Below are 24,118 nucleotides of genomic sequence, written 5' to 3' on the forward strand. Positions count from 1 at the left end.
CATAAAGGAAAGGCAAATTTTCAGTAGGTTACTTTGTATGAAATGAGAACAAATATTTAATTGGTCTTATAAAAATTTCTCTGCTGCCCAGCCTAAGTCACTCTGAAAGGATATCCTGGTCAAAGAGTCTCAGTCTCTTGAACTCTTGTATTTTAAATATTTTGTTGCCTGACAAATGCCTTCTTTTCCTTCTCCAAAAGGAGTGCACTTTTTGTTTTCTAAGTTGCAATTCTTCCTGACTGAGATTCTACCCAGGACACCCTGGTTGAATTTTGATGGTTTCCAAATTTCCCCAGAATTGCATCCACACTATCTGTTGCTTTTTACTAGTTTAACTCTTAGAGGGCAATCCAAGTTTCTCCAAGTTTCTGAGATATACTTAATTGGAACCACCATGTATTGCCAGTAGCTATTCACAGGACAAACAGAATAACGATTAAATGTGAAGCCAACGGATTTGGCAATTGAGAAAGTCATTGGAAGAGTCTGGTGCCAGCCGTTTCAGTAACGTTGTGGGAGTGGACCCCGGAGAGTTGACAAATGAATGGAAGCTGAATTCCTTCATCAGATATTTATTGACTGGTTAGGAATTGCTGGGCTCTTGGAACAAAATATAAGTAAATATGGACGAGGTCCCTGTTCCAAGGTGGCTTATCGGACAGGAAAAGTGACATCAATAAAGTAGTCACAACAAATACTGTCTAATGATAGATAACACTGTGGATTGTTGAGGAACTATACAGAGATGTGAGAACACTTAAAAGATGGGTATTACTTAGAAAAGGGGCTCAGGAACCGCCTGAGACGATGACGTAGGACTGGGGATGTGAAAGATAAAGAAGGTTAAATAAGCGAAGCGGAGTGGGGAGAGACTTGGGGAGCACAAAGCTTTGGGCCGCCCAGAAGAAAGTCTGTGTAGCCGCAACGGGAAAGCGAGGAGGAGAACGGTACTAGACTAGTTCGGGAAAGCTGGAGTCCAAAGACAGAGCTGGCAGGCAAAGGCGGTGAGAAGCGGCTCCACTTAAGAACTACAACTCCCTGGAAGCAGTTGGCGGGCGGAAGTGAGGTGAGGCGCGAGCCGCGACCTTTGAAGGAAAGAAGGAAGTGCTTGGGAGTCGCAGAGCCGGAGAAGCGGGGTAAGGTAGGCACCGGAGCGGTGCGGGAGGGGCGGCGGGGCGGCGGGGTGGCGGGCCGCAGTGGCTGCCCGGCAGGCGCAGCCGGGCTGCGTGTCGTCATAAGGTGGCGGCCATTTTTGCGGGCGGAGGCTGCCCGGGTGGGCGCTTGGGGAACGGGGCCGGCGGGCCTGAGGCGGCGCAGCGGCCGGGCGGCCTCGGCCACCCGGTAATCACTTCTTTTCCCGGTGTCTCGTCCGCAGAGGGAGCAGGATGTCCGCGGAAGTCCCCGAGGCAGCCTCCGCGGAGGAGCAGAAGGTGAGTGTGCGCGGGGAGCGGACCCTGGGGCCCAGAAGGCCCAAGGCGGTCGATGTCCAGGGCGGGTCTGGCGGCGGCCTGCTCCGACCATGAGCGGAGGGGCGCGGCCGGTGTGCCCACCCCCCGTGTCTGGGAAGGTCAGACACGCCCGGCCCCGGCGCCCGCAGGAGCTTTGGTAGTTAGCGCCGACGTGGTGCGAGTTGGAATGTTCTCCTTGTCCTGGCTGAAATGTGCCTTTCTCCTGGGGTGTGTCCCATTTTTCCTTAATCCCTCCACTGAATGTGAGCACCCGGGACTCGGTCCTTAACGCTGCGCCCAGGTTTTTCCGGCCTGCACTTGGGTCAGGAACCTTATTTTTTACTCCAAGAACTAACTCTCCAACTACTTGTATTGTCTTCGTGCTCTTAACTCCTGAGGCGGTACCTCGTGTTTGGGCGCTGAGTTAGACCTGGGTTGGAATTTCATGTCCAGTCTTTCATTGTTGGCGGTGTAGCCCTGGTCAGCTGCTAAGCTCTTCTGGCCTCAGCCCTTTCGTTTGTAAAGTAAGAAAAATAGCCCTTGTTTGATAGGGTCGTTTTGAGGCTTGAATGAGGTGAGGAACTTAGAGCTTTGGAGCAGCGTGTGCTCAGAAATGTGAGCCACAGCTGTTCTCATTATGGTACTTGGAAAAAAAATCGAAAGGTTGAAATTAAAAATTTTTTTTACTAACCGTTCATGTCTTTCGTGGAGACAGCGGAACATACTGTAAACTCACTTATAATAACTTGCTGATGTAAGGAGATAGGCCACGGATCAGCATGAGTCATATTACGAATATAAAGGCTTTATAATTGTCTAGGCTAGTGTTCTCTTCCACCGTAATTATTTCTGCTGCCCTGCCTTCCTGGGTACTTGGGGCTGGTCTCCAAAGGTCCATTGTATCGTCTTTCCTAAATTGTTTATGGTGAACTCACCACCAACACTTTAAAAAAATTTTTTAATGAAATTTTACTGAAATTTAATGAAATTTTAATTTATAGTTGATTTACAATGTTGTGTTTCAGGTGTATAGCAAAGTGAATCGGCTATACATATCTATATGTCCATTATTTTTCAGATTCTTTACCCGTATAGGTTATTATAGAATATTGAGTAGAGTTACCTGTGTTATACAGTAGGTCCTTGTTATTCACTTTATATGTAGTAGTCCACTTTCTTAAAGAATCAGAATTATTATCATAAATAAGATTTGTTCTGATACTTGGATTTTGTAAGGGTTTCTGGTTAAGGTTACACCCATGTTCTTAACTAGGCTGGAAATTTGGTTAGTGGTCTAAATCCACTCCATGTGTTCTTTACCATGTTAACTTTTCCTGAATTGAATGGTTCTATTAGGATATTACTTGTAAAGTTTCTGGAGAAAAAAGCAATAGCATAAATAGTAGGCCAAGTCACTACATTATTTGGAAATATTCCATAGAAGCTATGTTGGATATCTTTTGCACTTTGCTGAAAAGCGAACTTTGGGGGCAGTGTGTGTGTGTGTGTGCGTGTGTGTAATTTAAGGATTACAGGCATAACTAATAAGTATTATGTATTATAAAGTATTTATCATAGGGTTCATTATACCTTAGGATTTAGGAACCCAGGAAAAACAACAAATTCAGGTCTGTGGTGTCTTGTCCTAAACACTAAAATGGATCTCAGTTTTCACTTCTGATGTACAATAATGTGCTATGTAACTTTTCCTTACAAGGTTTGTTAGTATGTTGCCAAAGCATAGAGTCTTGACTTCTGCATTGTAAATGCTTTCACTAGGGACAGCCTAATACTTTATTTCTCAAGATGAAGTCTATCTGGAGTGTTTTCTCTGAGTGTCTACATTAAAAATTTATTTCAAGTACTTTGATTTTAAGGCTGCTGTCATCAATACCACAGTGAGTTAGTAATATTATGTCCCTTCTTGAATTAAGGATTGGCTGTAGGTGTTAAATGCCTGTAGCATAGATACCCATCCCTAAACATGAGGAAAATGTGCACAGTCACTTCTCTGTTCCTGTGGGCCAAATCACCTGTTTTCTTCTGTTTGGAAGAATAGTTAGATGACCTAAAAAAAATTAGATTATTGTCTCTGTACCCAATTGACCTTTCAGTTAAAGCCATAATATTCAGCTAAAATGTTTTTATAGTTTTATGGTGCATTAGCCTATTGCCTCTGAAAAGGTAAGGTTAAGAGATGAGCCCAGAATGGAGTAAGAGCTAAGTCACTGTTTATATTTACCTAGTGTGCACCCTTAAAACTGTATAGGCCCACAATTTTTTATTAGATATTGCCAATGTAAAAATAAGTATGAACTCCTATTTCTTAGACCACTCTAAAATTAAAACAAACTGGAGTTCCCTAGTGGATTAGTAGATTAAGGATCTGGCATTGTCAGTGTCGTGGCACTGGTTTGATCCCTTCTGGGAACTTCCTGCAGGCATGGCCAAACAAAACAAAACAAAACCCTAAACTCATAAAACTAAATCAAACTAAATACAAACAAAAAACAGTCTAAATTTTTTAATTTGGGAGTTCCCATTGTGGTGCAGCAGATCTGACTATTATCCATGAGGGTGTGGGTTTGATCCCTAGCCTTGCTCAGTGGGTTCAGGATCCATGAGCTGCTGTATAGGTCGCAGACACCGCCTGGATCTGGAGTTGTTGTGGCTTGGGCTGTGGCATTGGCCAACAGCTATGGCTCTGACTCGACCCCTATCCTGGGAACTTCCATGTGTGGCAGTGCCGCTCTAAAAAGCAAAAAAAACAAACTATGGCATGGTATTTTGCTGAAACTAGATTTCCAATGTATTGAGAATACAGTAGCAATTTTTAAAGTGCAAGAGCTTTTTGAGTATAGCAAGTTAACACTCCCCTAGGCCATATGATGACTCAGTTCTCCCTTTTATTTTTTAATTTTTTTAATTTTTTACTTTTTTGTCCTTTTAGGGCCACACCCAGGGCATGTGGAAGTTCCAGGCTATGGATTTAATCAGACCTGTGGCTGCCAGGCTACGCCACAGCAACGCCAGGTCTAAGCGGTGCCTGCAACATTCACCACAGCTCACAGCAGTGCTGGATCCTTAACCTACTGAGTGAGGCCGGGGATTGAACTTGTGTCCTTATGGATCTTGGTCGGGTTCTTTATCACTGAGCCACCACCGGAACTCCTAGTTCTCCCATTTTAAGAGTGAACCCTCTGGTCATTTAACTCTAGCATCTTAGGTACATCATTTACATTTGAAATTCAGCTCTGTTCTTTTCTTTTTATCCTGGATAAACGGAGTCGTGCTCCTGTCTTAATCGTCATGAATGAGAGCTCAGAGGCGCAGAAGTACCACAGCACTGTTTAGATATAACATGGCAATTCAGATGCCCTAGAATATACTTATGTTTTTCTTTTAAACTATCACTGAATTAAAAACAGCATTTTAACAGAGACCTCATGGATCCATCATCCACTTTGAATAACACTAAGCTGAGACATGCATGCATTCTGATCCTGGGAAGACTCAAAACACATAGTTCTGTTTTCACTGTGAGCATCTTAAGCAACAAACCTCCTTTGTTTATGTTTTCTCTCATGGCATCTAACATAGTACCTGGCATTATTCAGAAAATGTTGGTTGAATAAATTTTACTCCAAACTTGTAGGTTGAATCCATTGCCAAAGCACTAATTTTTTTTTAGCATATGGAGGTTTCCAGGCTAGGGGTCCATTCGGAGCTACAGCTGCCAGCCTACACCAGAGCCACAGCAATGCCAGATATGAGCAACATCTGTGACCTAAACCACGGCTCACGGCAACTCTGGATCCTTAACCCACTGAATAAGGCCAGGGATTGAACCTGTGTCCTCATGGATGCTAGTCGGGTTCGTTAACTGTTGAGCCACAGTGGGAACTCCCAAAGCACTATTTTGGTAAAAATGGCAATGCTAGTACAGAACTTTTTATTTTTGTTTGTATTTATTTTTTATCTTTTTGCCTTTTCTAGGGCTGCTCCCACGGCATATGGAGGTTCCCAGGTAGGGGTCTTATTGGAAATGTAGACGCCAGAGCCACAGCAACGCGGGATCCGAGCCGCATCTGCAACCTACACCACAGCTCACAGCAACGCCGGATCCTCAACGCACTGAGCAAGGCCAGGGATTGAACCCGCAACCTCATGGTTCCTAGTCCTAGTTGGATTTGTTAACCACTGCGCCACGATGGGAACTCCTAGTACTGAACTTTTTAAAAAGAGAAAGGTGGTCCATGATAATAACTTAAAAACCTTAGCTTAGACCCTTATTAAGTCTGAATAAAAGTATGGGATGTTTATATGTGTGTGTGTGTGTGTGTGTGTGTGTGTGTATAAACACACACTCATACATATATATAGTTATATATATTTAGTTTTGTATGTATAGTGTCTTAGTTTTTTTTTAAAAAAAGATCTTAGAAACAGGTTTTCTTTTGGGGGAGCGTGAAGAGAAAAAAATAGCTTTATTGCTTTGCCAGGCAAAGGAGGGTTAGAGCAGGCTAACCTCTTAAAGACTGCTCCCTTTAGGAGAGACTGGGAGGTGGGTTTATATTTTTGGGTGTGAAAAATGGAGCTGAAGATAAGGATCAAGGTAGAAGCAAGCTTGCATTGTTTTCAAAGCTGGTGTTCAGTGGTCTAATGATCTTCTTTCTGGAATAAAGAATGTTTCTTTAACACCTTCCAATTGTTGAGGCTTCTAGTTCTCAGCCAAAGCATTAACAAGGAAAGACTCTTTAACAGGAGCTACGAGGGAACTCCCTGAGAGCTTTCTTGAAGATACCAGCCAACCCTGCTAAATTCATCAGACCTGGTTTCCATCAGGCCTCCTTACCGTGGCGCCGTACTGGAAAGAGAGGCTCATCTTGTGTCTGGACTCACTGAAGTTCAGGTTCTTCATTTCTCCATACAGAAGGAATTTAGCAAGAGATAAAGTGATAGGCAAGAAATAGATTTATTAAGATAAGACACTAGTGAGAGACATAAGCAGACAGGCATTTTTTCTCTGCCAGAAAAAGGTTTTCTAGAGATTTTATTATAAGATTCATCAAATTAAGTTAGTAAGTTGTCTTGGGAGAGGCTAACTCAAGTAGAGCTCTCAACGTAAATATTTTTGTCAGTTTAGAAGATAGGCTTGGTGCTTTTGTGAGTAGTAGAAGAGGAAGAGAACTGTTATTTAAATTACTTCATTGTGTCATCAGTAAAGAATGAGTAGGGGAGTTCCCATCAAGGTTCAGAGGAAACCAATCTGACTAGTATCCTTGAGGATGTAGATTCTATCCCTGGCCTTACTCAGTGGGTTGAGGATCCCCCGTTGCCAGTAAGCTGTGGTGTAGGTTGAAGACTCCACTGGGATCCTGCATTATGGCTGTGGTGTAGGCCAGCACCTACAGCTTGGGATTTGACCATAGCCAGGGAACCTCCATATGCTGCTGGTGTGGCCCTAAAAAAGACAAAAGAAAAAAAAGTGAATAAAAAATGGTTTCCCATTTTCCCAGTTTTTAAAAAAATTGCAGTTAACATTGGCATTTCCTAGGATTGTTTTAACAGTACCTTTGGTAACCAAAAAGCTCATGATATTTTCATTTTGGAGTACAATTTAGTAGTCTGGTTTCTGTGCAGCTATTGATTCTTAGGAATCTAGAGATAAACTTCAGAAAAGTTTTAAAATGTCTCTTTTTGCTATCTCAGCAGTTTCCTGTACTATAGTGTTTTAGAGTTGCCTCTCATTGAGCAATACTCTAATACTTAACAACTTCTATTCCTGTACTTGTGTCTGCTGTAACAAAAAATACTTCAAGGATCAGCTGATGGTGAAGCTATCAAATGTTTTTTCTGAACTTTTAAAAAAACAGTTGGAATATATTTGTTCATTCAGCAGACTTTTATTGAATATACATTAAATGCCAGACGCTGGGCAAACAACAAGGACTTAATAGTACTATAGAATTTTTCCATAGAGGTTGATAGCAGTACCTTCCTGACAATATCCCAAAGGATTTGTTGGCTTTTGTTACTCTTTTCTACATATTCATCAATCAATGCATCAGTGAACGTGTTGCTGAGCAAATAGAGGAGGTTTCTTAGAGTAGTCAGATTTTTGTATTGCTGGTATTGCTGTATAACTTCCCTACTGAAGGCCAAAAAGTGGTAGCAATCATTCAGACTTACTATCAAGTCTATGACAGACTATGAAATAATCCTTAATTATTTGCATATCATCTGTGTGTGTGTGTGTGTGTGTGTGTTTTTATACCTTATATCCCACCTACTTACAGTAAGGATAGCTAATATATTTAAATAGAATAGTTCTCAAAAATGCAAGTGCCTCACATTAATAAATATTAGGCCATTTGCTGATTGTAGATTATACAACAAAGATTATTTGGGGGCATATGTTACTTGTCAAGAGAATAACTATCATTTAAAATATTGTTTCTGAGTTTTTGGGTTTCGTGGTTGGGGAGGTTGTACATCATAAGCATATGTCTCTGTTGTGATATCCTGGGTTTCTGCTTTCCTAATGGGTAACCTAGAGTAAAAGGTCCAAAATTCTAATGATACTTCTCCCCTCTTCCCAAAGGTATTATCAGCCTAGAAACCATTTAGCTAAATGAAGCCAGCATCTATATCTAAAAAGTAAATAAAATTTCTATGTAACACAAAAGCTTCTTGGAGAGTTAAGTTTTGAAACTAGATTTGAGGGTTTTTTTTTTAATCTTTTCAGGGCTGCATCCGCAGCATATGGAGGTTCCCAGGCTAGCGGTCGATTTGGAGCTTCAGCTGCTGGCCTGTCCCACAGCCACAGCAACATGGGATCTGAGCTGAGGTTGCGGGTTTGATCCCTGGCCTTGCTCAGTGGGTTAAGGATCTGGCGTTGTGAGCTGTGGTGTAGGTTGCAGACGCGGCTCCGATCCCGCATTGCTGTGGCTCTGGCATGGGCCGGTGGCTGCAGCTCTGATTAGATCCCTAACCTGGTAACCTCCATATGCCGTGGGAGCAGCCCAAGAAATGGCAAAGAGACAAAAAAAAAAAAAAAAGAAGTCCTTTGAAGGATGATCAGAAATATGCAGTCACACCAAATTTTGTGTCTTCCTTTGTATTTTTTTATTGACTATAGGGGTAAATTGCTTATTTTATCTGATTTTTTTTTGTCTTTTTTTTTTTGCTATTTCTTTAATTTAAAAATAAAATTTTATTTTATTTTCTATTTTTTATTTTTTTTGCCTTTTTGTCTTTTTAGGGCCGCACTAGTGGCATATGGAGGTTCCCAGGCTAGGGGTCGAATCAGAGCTGTAGTCACTGGCCTACGCCAGAGCCACAGCAACGTGGGATCTGAGCCGCGTCTGCAACCTACACCACAGCTCACAGCAACACCGGATCCTTAACCCACTGAGCAAGGGCAGGGACCGAACCCGCAACCTTATGGTTCCTAGTCGGATTCACTAACCACTGCGCCACGATGGGAACTCCTTATTTTATCTGATTTTATTAGTTAGTGTCCTGTTCTGGAGAATCAGCACTTTGGATAATTTCAAACAGAAAGGGGTAGGATTTGGGGGACTAGGTTATAAATTTTTTTTTTTTTTTTTTTGTCTCTTTTGTTGTTGTTGTTGTTGTTGTTGTTGCTATTTCTTGGGCCGCTCCCGCGGCATATGGAGGTTCCCAGGCTAGGGGTTGAATCGGAGCTGTAGCCACCGGCCTACGCCAGAGCCACAGCAACGCGGGATCCGAGCCGCGTCTGCAACCTACACCACAGCTCACGGCAACGCCGGATCGTTAACCCACTGAGCAAGGGCAGGGACCGAACCCGCAACCTCATGGTTCCTAGTCGGATTCGTTAACCACTGCGCCACGACGGGAACTCCTTTTTTTTTTTTTTTTTGTCTCTTTTGTTGTTGTTATTGTTGTTGTTGTTGTTGTTGTTGTAGGTTATAAATTATTAAAAAGGATAGATAGCTAAAGGGGGAAATTTTGTTTCCAGAGGTGAGAAATTGCAAAAGGCCTTTGACCCTATAAGCTCAAAAGCCTGGATGTCCACCAACGTTTTAATACCAGTACAAATTTGCTTGTGGAGTATTAACAACTCATTGGGTGGTAGACTGTGTTCCATAGACATTCAGCTCACATTTATCCTTCTCTAAACATTTCTCTGAATCACTACAGTTAGAAGCCTAAAAGTACATTTCCCAGAGTGAATTCCTATAAGGTTCTGCTAATGGCGCTGACACCAGATTAAAAAATATGGGAGAAAGAATCCACTCTGTTTCTGATGATGCCACCAATAATGTGCAGACAAAAGTAGCTCCTGTGAGCTCCTGCAGAAGGGTATTAAACACATGATCAAGGGTTATTGTAGCAGCTACATGAGAGGATGCTGTGCTCAGAATAGTGGTCATTCTTATAGGGTCAAAGGCTATTGTGAACAGTGCTGCAATATGAACAGAGGGGTGCATGTATCTTTTTCATTGAATGCTTTGTCTGGATATATGCCCAGGAGTGGGATTGCTGGATTGTATATTAGTTCTATATTTAGTTTTCTGAGGTACCTCCATACTGTTTTTTCCATAGTGGTTGTACCAATTTACGTTCCCACCAACAGTATTGTAGGAGGATTCCCTTTCCTCCACACCCTCTCCAGCGTTGTTATTTGTAGACAGTCTGACTGGTGTGAGGTGGTACCTTGATTTGCATTTCTCTAATAATTAGTGATATTGAGCATCTTTTCATGTGCCTGTTGGTCATCTGTATGTCTTTGGAGAAATGTCTATTTAAGTCTTCTGCCTCTTTTTCAATAGTGTGTGTGTGTTTCTGTTGAGTTGTGTGGGTTGTTTGTATATTTTGGAGATTAAGCTCTTGTCAGTTGCATCATTTGCAACTATTTTCTCCCATTCCTTAAATTGTCTTTTTTTTTTTTTTTTTTTTTTTTTTAATGGTTTCCTTTGCTGTGCCAGTTTGATTAGGTGCCATTGATTTATTTTTATCTTCTTCTGCTTTGGAAGACTGACCTAAGAAAACATTTGTATGGTTGATATCAGAGAATGTTTTGCCTATGTTCTCTTCTAGGAGTTTGATGGTGTTTGTCTTAATAAGTTTAAGTCTTTAAGCCATCTTGAGTTTATTTTTATGTAGAATGAGGGTGTGTTCTAGTTTCATTGATCTACATGCAGCTATCCAGTTTTCCCAGCACCACTTGCTGAAGAGACTTTTTCACATTTTATATTCTTGCTTCCTTTGTTGAAGGTTAATTCACCCTAAGAATGTTTTTTATGATCCATTAAAAGTACAGTAGATGTCTTAATGGTATTGACTACATTTTAAAAATGCAGCCTTAGTTATATTTTTTCCCCTTTTGATGTTAAATGCAGCTGAAATTCTAAATCTAATTAAAAGTTGCAACTAACAGGAACTTGCCATTGTGCTATGTATTTGGCAAGAAAGTTAAAGAATTAATTTGTCTTTCTAGGACACATTATAAATTTATTGTAAATCTAAATGATATTTTCAGCTGTAGGTGCTTCTTTGCCCAAAATATTTTTCCATAGTAAACTGTTTCAATTTAATTGAGTTCAATTAATTGAGTTTCAATTCAGAGTTCCCTGACGGCCTAACAGGTTAAGGTTCTGGTGTCACTGCTTGTTGTTCTGGTTCCCACTGTAGCACAGGCTTGATCCCTGGCCCTGGAAATTATGCATGCCACAAGTGTGACCAAAAAAAAATTGAACTGTTTGATTTAATTGGATATTATATATAAATATAAGCATGAATACATTCCTTATTAAGAAAATAAGGGAATAAGATAAGATGGTGTGTTGTGTACAACTTTTCCCCTCATATATAAAATGCATAATATAGGGGATGGAGTTCCCATCGTGGCTCAGCAGTTAGTGAACCCAACTAGCACCTGTGAAGACGAGGGTTTGATCCCTGGCCTTGCTCAGTGGGTTAACGATCCGGTGTTGCTCTGAGCTGTGGTGTAGGTCGCAGACGCAGCTCTGATCCCGAGTTGCCATGATTGTGGTGTAGGCTGGCAGCTGCAGCTCTGATTTTCCCCCTGGCCTGGGAACCTCCATATGCTGTGGGTGTGGCCCTAAATAAAGAAATAAATAGATAAATAATAAAAATAGGGGAAACCTGCAGAAATAGTAGAACTAGTGAAAGTTACTAACCCATACTAGAGATTTTAAGGAGTGAATCTTAGATACAAAGAACTGATCATTCAAGTCAAACAAAGAAATGGAGGGTTCTCTTCCCAGCCCCAAGAAAGCTGGATGGTCTTAGTGGAAATGTAGGACTTTGTTAAGATCCTTTAATTTGAAGGTACTGGAGCTGAGAGGCTGTAATCAGATTGAATTCCTTTTCAACCAATGTCCAAGTTTAACATCAGCAAATTTAAAAAATAGCTGTACAGGGGAACCCAAGAGTAGACCCCTCCCAATTCCACTTTTCAATTATAGCATTACAGATACCCTGGGGGTATGGTAGGGAAGAACAGCTGCTGTGGTGACCCAGCCCACTTAGACAACTGGAAAATTTACATTATTTTTTTAGCTTTTCTACACTGTAGTCATATCTTATAAAGTGGTTAGCTTCTAAAATTAGTAAGGCAAAAATCACATATAACTAAAATCACGCTTGAAAAATCCCACTGAAGTCATGATTCCTATGGAGATTGTCCTATCAATTCTTGGCAGGTGAGGTAGTAGTCACTTTTTTGTCTAGTTAGAATAGATGGCTGGGCTAATCTGCAGTTGATTACCAGCTAAGATAGTTGACTTGTGTTGTAGGGGCTGAGTTATTTTTTTTTTCTTTATTTATTTTTCTTTTTTTTTTTGTCTTTTTGCCTTTTCTAGGGCCGCTTCCCGAGGCACATGGAAGTTCCCAGGCTAGGGGTCCAATTGGAGCTGTAGCTGCCGGCCTACACCACAGCAACAGCAATGCGGGATCCGAGCCGCGTCTGTGACCTACACCACAGCTCACGGCAACGCCGGATCCTTAACCCACTGAGCAAGGGCAGGGACCGAACCCGCAACCTCATGGTTCCTAGTCGGACTCGTTAACCACTGCGCCACAATGGGAACTCCCGGGGCTGAGTTTTTAAACACTGGAATGATAAGCAATATGTTTATCATACTGTTTATACTTACACTCTGAAAGGTACATAGTCAGGGATTGAGACCACCATGTGATGAATTTGCAGCACACACCTGACATTTGACCCCTCCTGAGGGCATACCCTTTTTGAATGGAATGACTGGCAGAATCACTGATACTATTTAGAATCTCTCTTTGGCTGAGCATACATAGTTGAATTTCTTATACATCAAGTGAGAAAATGATGTGACCACTGTAAAAAAGGTGAAAATTGAGGAGTTCCCATCGTGGCGCAGTGGTTAACGAATGTGACTAGGAACCACGAGGTTGCGGGTTCAATCCCTGGCCTTACTCAGTGGGTTAAGGATCTGGCGTTGCCGTGAGCTGTGGTGTAGGTTGTAGACACAGCTCGGATCCCGAGTTGCTGTGGCTGTGGTGTAGGCCGGCGGCGGCTACAGCTCCGATTCGACCCCTAGCCTGGGAACCTCCATATGCCGCAGGAGTGGCCCAAGAAATGCCAAAATAGACCAAAAAAAAAAAGATGAAAATTGAAATATATAGAGACATGGAAATGCAGCATTAAAAGAGGATAGTAGGACATCTGAAGTAGAAGGGAGAATACACATAAAAGAAGCCCCATAGAAAAGTGTATTTGACAGAAGCAGCTTTATTCTCAAAATCCTCCAAGGCAAAAAATGAGAAGACATTATAACACAAAAGGAAGATGTTCAAGATAAAAGGTTAACAATCCATAAGGTAAATAAAGTTAATTATAAAACATATATGAACACACTTTTGAAGAAGATATACGCAAAAATTATCTGAAGTTGTTTCTTCAGTTCCAGTTATTACTTGGTGCTGTATAATAGCAGTAGACTTGGCATTTATAGATAACATTTCTGCTTTTTGCCTATCATAAGTAATCAGAAAGAATTTAGTTATGCAGAGGTATGTGATTTTTGCTGAGCTCTCTGCAGAAATGAGTCCATTAGGTAGAAAATATGCCTTGCCATTTCCAAGCCTCCCCTCTTTAGGCAGCTCTGTTTTTCTTGATTCTGCACTACTTTGCATGAAGTGATAAACACTGCTTCCTTATAAAAATACCACTCTTGGGAAGAAAGTAGACTCCATCAAGACTGGTTTTAAAAGTAGATCGCCGCTGTTGCCCCGCGCCTTGAACAACGTAGGGGAGAGTTGCACTGACATGAAGTGCGAGTACGACCCATGCACTGACCTCTTCAAATGCTACCAGCAATGTGTTCAGAAAGCAATAAAGGAGAAGGAAATTCCCATTGAAGGACTGGAGTTCATGGGCCATGGCAAAGAAAAGCCTGAAAGCTCTTCTTGACCTTGACAGTCACCTTGAAAATGGACTCCTCAAATCAGGAAATTGAAGACCCTGGATTGTGTCAATTAAAGTGGTGAAGATAGCAGATCTATTTGATGAGTTTAGGAGGGAGGAGTTTCCTTCCTGATATTTTTCTTTCACTTGTAAAAGATGATGAATCATCACTCTTTGTTTAGATTTCTGGCTTTGGCATCTCACCAGGAACTCATGTGCTAAATGATGGGATTATTTGGGATTATGGTTGCAATACCTGTCTGGGATCAGTTTTAAATATATCTTGTATGTAAATGTAGTTAAGATTGTCTGGACGATCATGGTTGCCTTATCTCTTGAGTTAGGCTGTAAAGGACTTTATATATGTACACCGTACTGGGGTAATTTTTCATGGAAGCAATTGGTTATAATCTCTTTTCTCTCAGGGAGCTGATGCTCTGGAAAGGGTTCTCAGCAGTTTTATTTTTGGTATAGTAATTTAACTGAAGATTGCTGGTGGGCTGGGTTATCAAAGAAGCCAGCTTTTAACAGTTCCCTGCCTTAATAAGAGGTGTCAGATCTCCTATTAAGATGTGAAAGCTTCAAGAATGCTGCTGTGAACACCATTTTCAGAGCCCAAGGTATGGTTCAGGAATTAAGATGCTTGGAGAAGCTATGGAGGGAGATCCTAAATTGCAAAGCTTTGCTCTTGACAGCTTTCAACTTAAATCTGTAAATCTGTGTATTAAGTCAACCTGTGTATCAAAAATGCCAAAATGCTGCATCTGGTTAAATGGAGGAAGAAAAGTTTGCTTTATTTGCCTTGTTTACCCACACTGCCCTGTAATACCTGTAATCATGAAGATGTAGTAAGTTGTAATATTCATTTCTACCAAAAAACAAAAACAAAACAAAACAAAAATAAAAAAATAAAAGTAAATGGGCTTAGGATAGTGACAGGCCTTGGTCAGAAAGCATGTTTTTGATACATTAAAGAATAGAATCTTTGGCATGAACAGTGTTCGTTATTAAATATAGGGAGAAATTAGGCAGTAAAATACAGATGTAAAGATGGATGAAGATAATATTCCTCTCCTTTAAAAATAAAAAGGTCTTCATTTAGTTATTCAAGGAAAATATGATGGTAAGTTAACAGGAGGTCAGAAAGATTTCTTTTTTTTTTTTTTTTTTTTTTTTTTTTTTTTTTTTTTTTTTTTTTTTTTTTTTGTCTTTTTGCTATTTCTTTGGCCGCTCCTGCGGCATATGGAGGTTCCCAGGCTAGGGGTTGAATCGGAGCTGTAGCCACCGGCCTACGCCAGAGCCACAGCAACGTGGGATCCGAGCCGCGTCTGCAACCTACACCACAGCTCGCGGCAACGCCAGATCGTTAACCCACTGAGCAAGGGCAGGGACCGAACCCGCAACCTCATGGTTCCTAGTCGGATTCGTTAACCACTGCACCACGATGGGAACTCCAGATTTCTTATTTTTAACAGTATTAATTTATGATGGTTCTCTAAATACAGGCAAAGAGCTGATGCGTTCCATAGAAGGTGACTAACTATAAATGTATCATACATGACTGGAAAGTAATGGCAAGCAAGACTTCAGAGCTGAGCTCTTGATATTTTTATCCAGTGTGTGGGGTGTTACACATGCATCATAGCTATAATAGAGCTATCACATGGATCATTTGAAAAACAAGGCAGAGATGTCTTAAAAGCCTCTGTGCTTGATTTCTTAGTCAGATGCTGCATTTTTTGGCATTCGACAACTAAAGTCAGAGTCCAGATATTTAAAAGGTGGAATTATCTAAAATAACTGAATTATAATTTTAAAGTGATTAATATAAAATTATTTTAGGAAATGGAAGATAAAGTGACTAGTCCAGAGAAAGCTGAAGAAGCAAAATTAAAAGCGAGGTATCCTCATCTGGGACAAAAGCCTGGAGGTTCAGATTTCTTAAGAAAACGATTGCAGAAAGGGGTAAGTTCTTATGTATAATCTTCAAATGCTTAAGCCCTAAGAACTCAGTGTGCCTATAGAGGTTGAAGTGGATGGAATGAGTGTCTCTGTATATAGTTCTGTGCCTTATCACCAGATGTGTGTGTGTGTGTGCTTATGTGTGCATTTATATGTGTATACATTGGCTATAGTTACATAGATTATTTTCTCAAATCAAATTGCAAAAGGATTTTTTTTCTAGCTTTATTGAGTTAAAATTGACATATTATGTAAGTTTAAGAGTGTTGGGTGTGATGATTTGTTACATGTACACATTGCTAAATGCTTACCATAATAAGGTTAGCTAGCACATTTTTTACCTTGCATGATTGCCATTTTCTTGTTATGGTGAGTACTTTAAGACTCTATTCTCATAGCGGTTTTCAAATATACAATCCAGTATTCTAAACTGTAATTACCATGTTGTACCAAGTCTCATTTCTAAATGGTCCCATCAGGAGTGGTTTTACTATGAAATAAATTACATAATCTTTAATTATTTGGATTTGGGATTTGACTGATTATTAGTGTTTAGGAAAATTTTTTTCCTTTGCTAATTCAATGTTTGGGCTGTTGTCTCATTTTTCTTTAGCTTCAACTATTTATGACTTTTTAGTATCTTCAAGTTAGAATTTATATACATTGTATCTTAGAGTTGGTCTTATAGATGTAAATAGCTGTCAATAAGAAAAATACCACTTGAAAAAAGAGAAGAAAAAAAGAAATTTTAAAAAATTGTCACTCGAATCAAGAAATAATTATATAGAATTTGAGAAAGGAACTCTTGAAGAATTCTGTTCTACCCAAATGTCAATGATAAAACACTTCTATATTGGGGAAATGAAGTCTTATATTCAGCTATATAATTTCTTACAATGTTGAAAGAGTTTGATTTTTTAAAAATTTCTGCATCACGGGGTTTAGTTTTCTGTTGTAACAGCAAACTGGCAAATTTTGTTAGTATCTTTAAACAGTTTCTTCTTAATTTGGGAGGGTTGGTTAGATATCCTTTTATATTAGATCCCTTTCTGTTTGGTTGCACTTGTTATTTATTTGGATACCTATTTTTAGGTTTTTAACAATATAATATGTGGTGGGATATCAAGCTGCAGTCTGGCCCATATTTTTTCATATTTGTGAAGTCCCAAGAAAACTGAGGGCCCAGTTTCAAGAAACATGACCTTAAAATTAAATACTGTCACTTTGATGATCAATTAGTGTCAGTGCAATTGTGAATACTGATGTAAGTGTGGCCCTTAAATTGAGGTGGGAGAAGCACTTTACAAGAGAGTCATCTAGATGATGCAGAATGTGTTTGTTAGTTTTTAAATTTTTTTCACTTAAAACCCCACAATTTAAGAGTTATTAAAGACACGTAATATTGCCTTTTTGAACTGTTTCTTTTCTAATATGAGAAACATTAATCTAGTTCATTCCTCTCCCTAGAGCAGTTGTAATTATTAAGCATTGGTTTTTCTCTAGTCCCACTAACTAAATTTAATTCCTTTCTGCAAGTAAAGTAGCCTAATCTGTAGTTAAGTCAGATCCCCTTATGATGAACCTTTGGTTGCTATAAAATAGGTATCATTAGAAACTGACTTTATTACATTGGAGAAAATCTGCCTAAAATTTGCACTGTGTGTTGAATTTCTCACTTAGTGCTTTTGACTCTAAAAAATTTGGCAGGCCGCTTTCTCTTTTAGAGGCTACTAAGCTTCAGCAGTAGCTCTCTAATATAATACAGTATGTCAGAAGGTTCTGAGATTTTTTTCCACTACACTGATTTTAAAATGTGGAGAAAGGAACTTCTATAACACATTCAATAATGAAAAGCTGAGCTCCTAAAAAACAAAACAAAACAAAACAGGGAGAAAGGCCTGGTCCAAGTTTCCTACTCAATGTGTTACATGTATAATGACACATTAAAAGCACTTTCTAACTAGATCTTTTGGCTTTCGGCCAAATGCTTATCAAAGAATAGTCCCTGAAGGGAGGCAGCCAGTCAGACCTTTTCCCAGGCCACTCAACAATCTTAAACTAGGTTGTAAATTCCTGGCTACTTGATTGAACCACTTGAAGTATCCCTGAAGAAAATACATTTTTTCCCTTTTGTCCTTTGTCAAGGCTCTCATCTTATATCTGGATTGTTCTCTCTGGCCTGCACTATAGGCAGAGGTTAGGTTCCCCTTCTTTGAGTAACTATAGCATTTGTATACTTAAAATAGTACAATAATGGATTTACTTGGATGTTGTCTATCTGTACCTCTATAATTCACACAGTGCCTCATGTGTAGTAGAGCCTGCACTCAGTAAAGGTAGACTAGACATGAGAGGTGGAAGTGGAACTCAGGCAAATTCATCTGTTTTTACTCTGAAACAGATTAGCTCGTGTAGATATCTATATAAGGCTGATCTTTAGCTCCACAATTTGTTTTAGTGATAAAGTATGTGGTTGTTACCTTGTTAATCTTTCCAACTAAAAAAGCAATTGTACTTAAAAATGTGTCTTAGGTGAAAAATGGTGGTGCAGGGTAGGGATGTGTATTTTAGTGGTAATTTAATTTCTAATAAAAGACTTAACTGACATTACAGGGTCACATCTACATCTTTTTTTTTTTTTTTTTTGGCCTTTTTAGCTATTTCTTGGCCTGCTCCCGCGGCATATGGAGGTTCCCAGGCTAGGGGTCTAATCGGAGCTGTAGCCACTGGCCCATGCCAGAGCCACAGCAACGCGGATCCGAGCCGCGTCTGCAACCTACACCACAGCTCACAGCAACGCGGGATCGTTAACCCACTGAGCAAGGGCAGGGACCAAACCCGCAACCTCATGGTTCCTAGTCGGATTCGTTAACCACTGCTCCACGACGGGAACTCCCACATCTACATCTTAAACCAGTGTAATTGCATATGAAAGCTTTTAAACTCTAGTCTAACTTGTGTGTTTTGTTTTTTTTTTTTTTTCTTTCCTGTAGCAAAAATATTTTGATTCTGGGGATTATAACATGGCTAAAGCAAAAATGAAGAACAAGCAACTTCCTACTGCAGCCCCGGATAAGACAGAGGTCACTGGTGACCACATTCCCACTCCACAGGACCTTCCTCAGCGGAAACCATCTCTTGTTGCTAGCAAGCTAGCTGGCTGATTAAAAGAGCTGAACTGCATGAATCTTCTAATTCCCATTACTTCTCCTTAATATGTTACTTCTCTGCTTTTTATTTCTTTTCATTCACTAAGTCATTTTAGAGTGACGGCTTTGCAGGTAGCGGTAGTGTGTGCTACTATTGTAAAGGAATATACATGTGTAGAGTTTTGATTAGTTTAACAGTGCACTGATGAGAAGAACATGTTAGAGCAACATAAAGTAATCTACTTGAAAATAATTGTATATATTACTTAACTCTTAGTGTAAGGCTGGTTCCAACAAGTAACAAGCAAGTTTTACAGTTTTAATGTTTTGGCTTTAATTCATCTGAAGTATAGCTTTGTATGTTACTCTATTTAATATAACCTCTGTAGTATGATTTCTTCTGTATTTTCCTTTTGGATTTTGTAAAACAGACGTTTAAGACCACAAGTTAGAAGAAGGTCACATATTTCAAACACAAATAGATGGGGCTCCAAAAGATTTGTATCCTTTGCTTGAACTTGAATGGCCTTAAATCTGTTACAGCTTTAACAATAGAATTTTACTTGGGCAATATTTGCCCATTCTGGTGTAACTTACGTGATTCTCAAGCTTAACAGCTGCTGTTGAAGCTAGCATTCTTACTCAGTTCTGTAGTGTTAGAAGACCTTTTGTTGTTGAAGATGTGAATGAAGTGTGCATGTGCATCGACTGTTGAATTCACTTGTGTGCCATTTTTGTAAATACAATATTTTGCACAACCTCTCACAAATGTCTGTATTAATTTTACATATTAAAAAGTAGATGAAGGGAGTCCTGTGGTGCAGCAGGTTAAGGATCCGACATTGTCACTGCAGTGGCTCGGGTTCAGTTCCTGGTCTTGGAACTTCCAGCTGCCATGGGCACAGCCAAAAAAAAAAAAGTAGATGATGTGCCAACCAGAAGCACAAGAGTTCCTACACAAAACTGTATGTCATTAGAGCTTTTGTATAGTAAGAATAGTTTGCAATCTTTGGGTTATGGACTACCAAACTGAAATCTTTGCTCATTCTGCCATAGACTTTAGCTTTTTGATTCATTATTAATATCCATCACATTCGGTGGCCTTGTGCAAATACGATATGTTGCTTAAGCATATCTTTTGTCCTATGCAGAACATTTCTTTTGACCTTTATGAAAATTACAATTCATGTAATTTATATAAACTTTTTAAATGTAGAAACTTTATTTGCGTAGTCAATTTTGGGGACACTAGAATAAAATACTTTGCCTCCTGTGGCCCCTTCCTTCTTTTTTTCATGCTTCTTTGATTCACATTTTGTTGGGCTGTGCTATTCAGTCTATTCAGAGCATAGGGGCGTCTATATCTTTACTGTTGAAATTTGCTGAGTGCTGTATTTTCTAACACAGTAATGATATATTCCTTACAATTTCTCAGCTGTTAATTAACCACTCTTAATCCTATATTATTACTAATATTTGACAATTGTTTAAATAAAAGGAACTTCATAATGAAACAAATACTTGAGAAGACTGGCCCAGGAACCTATGTCAGGATGAGCTGAATTTTAAGTAATTATAATGAGCTGAGTGGATTAGGCTTGTGACAGAGTAATTTACATGATAGGTGGAACATATTCATTATTTAGTTATTTTGCCTCTATACATGACATTTAATAAAATATAATTTAATTTTACTTGTGGTTCATCTAGTTAGTAAGAACTTAGTAATTAGCAGACATTACTGGGACAGATTTACTACTCTTGTAGGAGCCCTTTCCATAAGTTGTGATGCTGTAGCCTGATGATGAGGATCCGTAACCTGAGATGATAGTACTTTTTTCTTCATCTTTGATTTGTGCAGGGCCTCCCCTCTTTTAGATCTAGACATCTTTTCTGAATCTTGGCTCCATTTGTATACCTGATTTTCTATGCCCCCAAATAACTAGGGGGTGCCTTGAGCATTGCACCTGCACTTAAAGGCTGCCTAACACTCTGAGAAAAGCTTGCTGAATATCTTCCTGCTCCACCCATCCCGAAAGGTAGAAAACAAAATCAGTAATGTTAATTTGTTATTATAAAATGGATTAGTTATATATAAATACATTTGTAATGGGAGTAAGTTCGTTAGTCTAAAGTATATTTAATCATTATACAATTGACTTAGGAAATACCCAAAGTCAAATTTCTTTAATGACAGTTTGCAAGCTATCACCATTAAATTCAGATGATTAGGAGTTCCCGTCGTGGCGCAGTGGTTAACGAATCCGACTAGGAACCATGAGGTTGCGGGTTCGGTCCCTGCCCTTGCTCAGTGGGTTAACGATCCGGCGTTGCCGTGAGCTGTGGTGTAGGTTGCAGACGCGGCTCGGATCCCGCGTTGCTGTGGCTCTGGCGTAGGCAGGTGGCTACAGCTCCGATTAGACCCCTAGCCTGGGAACCTCCATATGCCGCGGGAGCGGCCCAAGAAATAGCAACAACAACAACAACAACAGCAAAAAGACAAAAGACAAAAAAAAAAAAAAAAAAAAAAAAAAATAAATTCAGATGATTAATGTGAAAGATCAAACCATGTTATTCTTGATTATGGTAGGACTCCTACAGTGTTTTGCAAGAAGTGATGTAATCTCTGCCTGAGTTTTAGTTTGTAAAATATGATGTAATATTTAACCTACCTCAAAACTTGTTGAGGATCTGTGAAATACTAAGTGCCCAAAATAAAATGTTGATTGTCTTTTTACTAAAGGCAAATTTCCTCTTTAAACCAACCTGCCTTCTGTAATGTCACAGTGGTTAAAATCTCAGGATCTTTGATCAGGAAAGACCTGCCATTTAGCCATAGGTATAACATGTAGGTGTAATTGCTTAGCTTCCATTATTGGTGCTTGGGATAGGCATTTTACATTTTCCTTTTTTTTCTTTTTTCTTTTGGCTTTTTAGGGCTTCACCCATGGCATATGGAGGTTTTCCAGGCTAGAGGTCTAATCAGAGTTACAGTTGCCAGTCTACACCACAGCCACAGCAACGCCAGATCCAAGCCACGACTGCGACCTTCACCACAGTTAATGCCAACGCCGGATTCTTAACCCACTGAGCAAGGACAAGGATCAAACCTATCTCATGTTTTCTAGTCAGATTTGTTTCTGTGCCTCGACAGGAACTCCAGGTTTTACATTTTTCTTATTTTTGTTCTGCTTCAAAATCTCAGTTTATTGAAGTCATATTTGCAGGCTGTTTCACCATTTTTTGAATGAAGATTGACTGGATGAGCTTAAACATTTCTATTATTTGAGAATTGTGGTTTGAGAAATGGCCAATTTTAATCATTGTCTTTTTTATTATAAATTAATGCTGGAGTAAACTGAAGTTGAGGATAGCTAAAGTGTGAAATTACCTGTTTCATGTCCATTAGCCCTTATTTGATAGTAATTTTGAGAAACATTTTTTTTCTAGGCTTATTTACATGTTTTATTATGGTCAGATACATAAAGGAGTTTATTTTAGAATCTCTTTAGCAGAAACATTTCATTTTTAAAGGCTACATCTGACTAAAACGATTTATAGTTATTGGCATGTTGGAATAGTAGGGATTGCTGGATTGCTTTGATGACCTGGAAGGAGCATGTTTGAAGTTTATTTACAGGTTTTTCTTGTGCTACTCATCTAAAAATAAGTCTTAACTATTCATCAAGGTCTTGTTATTTCACTTGGGGTTTGTTGCGTTTTTTTACTTGATGTAACAAAACATACCTCTGAATATTTGTTGATACTTTTTACTAAATCAAACATGTATTCTTTCTCAGTCCAAATTAGTGAAGGTTTATCAATGCTGAAACATAATCTCTACTTAAATTGTGCTCTAAACTTGGTGTTTGGTGATCCAGGAGCAGGTAGCCTATAGGAAGAGCATGGATGGGTGGCAACTAAAGCAGTTTCTGTGGTGGCCTTTTCACATTCCCCCTAATTCAGACACATTTCTTTCATTTTTCATTTTCCTTTTTCACCTCATCTTTTTCACCTTCACTTATGCCCTCCCCCAGCATCCCTGCTTATTCCTTAAGTTCCCAATGGTATTTAGGGCTGATGATTTACCAACCCTTTAATATTGTTCCTGAGATACCACAGTTCAGGATCCATTTTAAATTTTCTAAAGCACTGTCCTAATCTGGATAGTAACAAATTTGAGCCACTGTCTCACTCTGCAATTCAGCATGCACTGCCAGTCATCCCCCATATCCCTTTTGCCCCGACACCACACTACACCTTGTAAAATTGGAATTAAGGCTCATTCTGGGATTGTTAATCTAAGGGTAAAAACACTGATTTTAATACTGTTTAACTAATTTCTGCCTTTAAAAGTAGGTAGTCCTATGGGTTTTATTTTGCAAATCACTGATGGTCATGTGAACCAATAATTATATTTGTATTATGTTACTTATCAGAAGCGTTTGAAAGAAAAATCTAAGTTCTTTGATATGCCCTCAAATCTGTTAACTGCATCTCTTAATGTAGTGCAATAGGACACTCACCTGTATTAAAAGGGCCATGAGTAAATGCATTCTTTTGTTGAACATGTCTATAGATTTGGCAGTTAACGCTGAAATTTGTCAGATAGCCCTTCCAAAATTATACTTGTGAAATACACACAAAAATAAATTGATCCACTTAATTTTTATTGATATATTTGCAATTTTTGTCTCATTTAAGTTTTTTTTTCAGTGTTGATCCCTTTAGATTTACCTACCACATGCAGAAAGAATCTGACTGTTGTCTAAATTTTGTTTTAATTTAAATATGTGTTTATGAGATTTTAGCAGTCTAAATTATATTTGTAAAGGCTTTGTAATTAAAGTAATATGAAATATTTGCAGATTGTGAATCTTCTCCATCTTATGTATAAAACACTCTAGTACAATACTATCAGAAATGGATGAGACAAGCTTATATTCTGAGAAATATATATACAGTTGACCTTTGAACAACATGGGGTTAGGGGCACCAACCCTAGTTGAAAAATTTGCATGTAACTTATATCCTGTCTCCCATATCTGCTGTTCTACATCCACAGATTCAGCCAACCTTGGATCACGTAGAATTGCAGTTCA

At 39.3% G+C, this 24,118-nt stretch overlaps 1 protein-coding gene across 4 annotated transcripts; it reads left to right on the top strand.

The window, feature by feature from the left end:
• On the top strand, window positions 843-23,694 carry ARPP19 (cAMP regulated phosphoprotein 19). 4 transcript variants are annotated; one of them, XM_005659589.3, is made up of 4 exons: window positions 843-1,136; window positions 1,376-1,430; window positions 15,748-15,870; window positions 18,861-23,694. In XM_005659589.3, exons 2-4 carry the CDS (start codon window positions 1,386-1,388, stop codon window positions 19,029-19,031), a joined length of 339 nt encoding a protein of 112 aa, XP_005659646.1. In that variant the 5' UTR covers window positions 843-1,136; window positions 1,376-1,385; the 3' UTR covers window positions 19,032-23,694.

This window comes from Sus scrofa, chromosome 1 (assembly GCF_000003025.6).
Source record: "Sus scrofa isolate TJ Tabasco breed Duroc chromosome 1, Sscrofa11.1, whole genome shotgun sequence".
In the NCBI taxonomy this organism is placed as follows: Eukaryota; Metazoa; Chordata; class Mammalia; order Artiodactyla; family Suidae; genus Sus; species Sus scrofa.

What these genes read in the sequence shown, in the direction of transcription:
- ARPP19 (XM_005659589.3), top strand. Translation starts at nt 1,386, where the DNA reads ATGTCCGCGGAAGTCCCCGAGGCAGCCTCCGCGGAGGAGCAGAAG. An exon ending in CCTCCGCGGAGGAGCAGAAG is followed by an intron (nt 1,431 to 15,747) that starts GTGAGTGTGCGC and finishes AAATTATTTTAG; the next exon opens with GAAATGGAAGATAAAGTGAC. An exon ending in GAAAACGATTGCAGAAAGGG is followed by an intron (nt 15,871 to 18,860) that starts GTAAGTTCTTAT and finishes TCTTTCCTGTAG; the next exon opens with CAAAAATATTTTGATTCTGG.